The 4,246-nt window shown below is 29.3% G+C and overlaps 1 protein-coding gene across 1 annotated transcript in view; it reads right to left on the reverse strand.

Annotated features, from left to right (window-relative positions):
• LOC111627761 (coiled-coil domain-containing protein 124-like) overlaps window positions 1-1,145 on the reverse strand; it is a 9,985-nt gene extending 8,840 nt beyond the window's left edge. The window contains exon 1 of the mRNA XM_023371390.1: window positions 967-1,145. Coding sequence (XP_023227158.1) covers window positions 967-1,051 — 85 coding nt within the window. The 5' untranslated portion in view covers window positions 1,052-1,145. The remainder of the gene's footprint in view (window positions 1-966) is intronic.
• Window positions 1,146-4,246: the final 3,101 nt, after the last annotated feature.

Genomic DNA, 4,246 nt, shown 5'->3' on the forward strand with positions numbered 1-4,246 from the left:
GGCACCCATTGTGCACACAGCTTTCTGTAACCCAAAACTTCAGCCAAAATATTGCTCACACTGCCTAACGAAATCCCTAGGGCTTCTACTAAATCTCTCTCGGTTAATCGACGATCTTCCAAAACCATATGCTGTATTTTTGCTACGATTTCTGGTGTTGATGCACTTTTTGGACGCCCTTCACGTGGATCGTCTTCAAGACTCGTACGACCACGTTTAAATTCAGCAACCCATCTTTCTACTGTTCTGATTGAAGGTGAAGAGTCCTTATACACTTTTAACAATCGTTCATGAATTTGTTTTGGTGCTACACCTTCCAAAAATAAGAATTTTATCACTGCACGATATTCGATTTTTTCCATCGTAAAAAAATACAATGACACGTCGACTTTGAACAGCTGCAAATATACAATGAGTTGACGATCTACTTGAAACTTGACACGTGTTTATGAAATAGTAGTACTATTTATAGAATAATAAAGTGACGCTCCTAGTAGCGCCACCTCTTATCGAACGACAAAACTTATTGAACAACCTGGTACATAAATCTATTGGCTGGATGTCAGTTAAAGTATCAGCTTACTTCTCTAGGAAACCTTAAATCAAATCCAGACGAGTCAAAAGTCCCAGGAATTTTTATTAAGGGCAGTCTGTCCCAAATATATCAAGTCCTATCCCATACCACCTTACCACACTATCATAGAGCTGGCTGAATCTATGACAAGTCTGAAAGAAGCCCTCTTAGTACCCACAGGGGAGGGAAAAAAACACACTCGTACAAATCCTTCATCAATAACCTATAGAACATATTTTGTATGCCAAATCATAATAAAAAGTCATGTCTTGACACTTGATATGTAATTCAGAAATATTTCTTTATATTTCAGAAACTTCTTTTCTAATAGTCTTAAATAAATTTTTAATCTTTATATATCATATTTATTTTTTGCATTAATTAAAACTTACCTTTTAACTTTTCTAATTGAGCAGCTATATCAGCACGTGTAACTTTACTTTGTGATAATGGCTTACTACTTTTTAATGAACTCATTTCTTCCTCATAGGCTGCTTTAAGAGCAGCTTTTCTATTTAATTGTTCTTGCTTTTTTTTCTCCTTCTCTTCCTACAAAACAGATAAAAATTTAATGCATTTAATTTATTGTTTAAATTTTTATTTATTGAAATTAAAAATTATAATTTCAAAGAATAAAACCAATTCATACTTCATTAAATTAAAAATTAAAATATAAGTATTGGAAATATATAATATAAAAATTTGATAATGAAACAATTTAAAAAATTTATAAATTTGAAGTTAATTTAATGATGATAAAGGTTAATTATCTATATAGAAACATAGTTAAAAACCATTTTTTGCATTTTGTCAACAGCAAGATAAATAAAAGTAATTGCTCTAAATACAGTACAATTTAGTAAGTACAGAGTTCTATGAATGATAAGAATGCTGTGCAAGATAAGAATGTGATACATTACCATCCTCATTTATTGCTTGCCAAATCAAATGTTGCTTCAGAAATTTGGTTTTTCCCTTAAACATGTTTGAAAATCCACTTGCTCTAGGTTGAGCTTTGGAAATATTTCCAACTTGGAACATTTATTTGACCATTACGAACATAAATCTTATTATCCAGTTTTAAAATTTTCTAGCAACATTTATTGTGGACTTTTCAAAGACCAATTTTTGCAAGTGCTTCTTTGTCACCTGCATATTTGTTTTTTTACTCTTGCCATAATTTTCAACTTGAATCTTCTTGCTGCCTCACGAACAGAAAAATTCAGATCCACATCAAAACAGTTCTCTAATTGTATCTCTTTCTTAGATGAAATCTTTGCAGGACAGCCAGAATTGTTCTTGAATTTTATTTCATTAGTGCTTTATATCTACTAATGATTCTATGAATGATTTTGCTGTGCTTGTTTTCTTTAATGAAATGTTTTGTGGTTTTTTCCATATTAAATCTACTCAAATTTCTGTAGAAATGCAGTTAAGTGCTCAGTAAATGCATTATTATTTTTTGTCTTCATATTAACTAAACAGCTAAAAACAAAACCTTCACACATTTTATAAACAGACCACATATCTAGTTAATTAAATATAACTGTCTGCAAGCAAACAATCGATAAGAATGTAATTTAGGTGTCAAATTGTTATCTTTAATTCTTGGATATCCCTTATTTTGCAAGAAATTGGCAACTTGTTACTATCTGTTGCATTATAAATTTATATTTTTGAGAAGAGTTAATTTATTAATTATTGTTTATTAGCACACTCTAGTTTAGTTACTTTTATAAACTAACTAAACATCATCAGTTTATTTCAGTATATACAGAACAAAAAATTAATTCATTTAGAAATTTGGTCTAGAGATAGCCATCATCTGACAAGAATTTTAATAATTATAACAAATATTTTAATTATTAATTACTTTTAGAAACATCTATTAGAATAGACCAATCCAAAGCCAGATTTAAACTTAAAACGTCTGCAAGTGCCTACCACAAATTACATCAACTAGGCTTCATATTGCTTCAAGATATGTAATTTTGATAAAACTTTCACTGTTGGAAGTAAAGTTGAAGTTTATTCATTACATATAACAGATGAGATTCACCATTGTCTAGTGACATTTGAGTCCGAATGCAACCAAATCTGGTTTTGTTATATTTCAGAACTTATAGAAGACATTTCTGTAAAAAAGAAAAAAAGCTTCAAAATTAGAGATGGACAGTAGTTAACAGCTAATGTAATTAAACTGTGTAGTTAACAAGTAGTTCTCAATATAGTTAATTACTACTAGTTACAATTACTGTCCCATTTTAGTAATTATCCTATTAGTTAACTACATGTTTAGTTTCAACTACTCTTAACTTCTTTTCCTTTTAATTCACTATACCTTGGTATAGTGAATTGCCTTGGTATAATCTATTGTATTAAGTAGAGCTAACAATTTCTAGAGTAATTTCTAAATTCTATACAAAATTTAACCTAAAAATTGTCTTCTATGTGAAATGTTCTCTTAAACACTTCATATACTGAAATATTTGTTTTAATGTTTTTGGAACACTGTTGCACTTCACAAAATATAATGGTGAGAAAAATGACAACAAATATCCCAAATCATATCATTTTTAAATTTACAATAATAATTTATTAAACATACTAGTGATCATTATAAAATAGAACTTGGGAATACAATTTTTAACGAGCAATTATTTTTGCATAAAAATCAAACAATATTTACATAAAGATGACTTAACCCAGGATTATTTTCATTCTGAAGTTTTAAAAGACTTACATAAAAAAATATATAATTTTTTTTGAATCTACTTCTTTTATCCTTTTCACAATCCTCAGAAGTAACAGCAAGTTGGCTTGAAGATATAGTGTAATCTTCGTTAAAATGATTATAGAATATTAAAAAATTCACACAAAGTTAAAAACTGATCAAAATGCTGACCTTTTATTTTAGGCTATGGCACTTTCACAATAAAACGATGATAAAAAAATTTTTTACAATAACTACTTTGCTTTATAGCCATAATATTTTAACTGCTTCAAACCCTCTGGTGGACTTTCAGGTAATCACACAAATGTTTTGCATAAATTATTATTTATTGTCACATCTTCAACAATGTTGGGCTGCAATTTTTAATCATATTTTTAATTTATTTAATTTTAAATATAGCTCTCCACCTCAAATTAGCTTTGAAAAAACATGACTTCCAGTTTGCACCAGAAGTTTGCATATAGTTAATCGGGGCCTCCTGCCCCAAAGGTTTCCATAGCTGGTCTTGGATTTCATCTATCTAACTCTGTTCTTCATTCTTAAGCCATATAGGATTAAGTTGAAAACATCAAATTTACAAAAATAACAAATTTCCATTAACCACTAAGCAGTGACCGACAGATATATCTGTCAAGGGCGATTGTGTGGCAGTGGTGAAGGATGGATACATCCGCAAAAGAATTTTGTGTATATCGCCAAAAACTATTGCCAAAAAAAAAATTTCACATAAAAAAGGAATTATGTAACAATAAAAAAAGACTTTTCTTTACTAGACATAACTGTTTAGAAATCTTTTTCCTAAACAGTAATGAGAAAAAAATGCATAGAAAAATACTTTAAAAATTTCCCACATTTATTCTCCACTACATAGGGATAGCACCATGCCTGACTAACCCACTGCTGAAAGGTTAATAAGAATAATATTTACAGTTTGTATC

The sequence above is a fragment of the Centruroides sculpturatus genome, unplaced genomic scaffold, assembly GCF_000671375.1.
Source record: "Centruroides sculpturatus isolate CEXI.00-Female unplaced genomic scaffold, Cexi_2.0 scaffold387, whole genome shotgun sequence".
NCBI lineage: Eukaryota > Metazoa > Arthropoda > Arachnida > Scorpiones > Buthidae > Centruroides > Centruroides sculpturatus.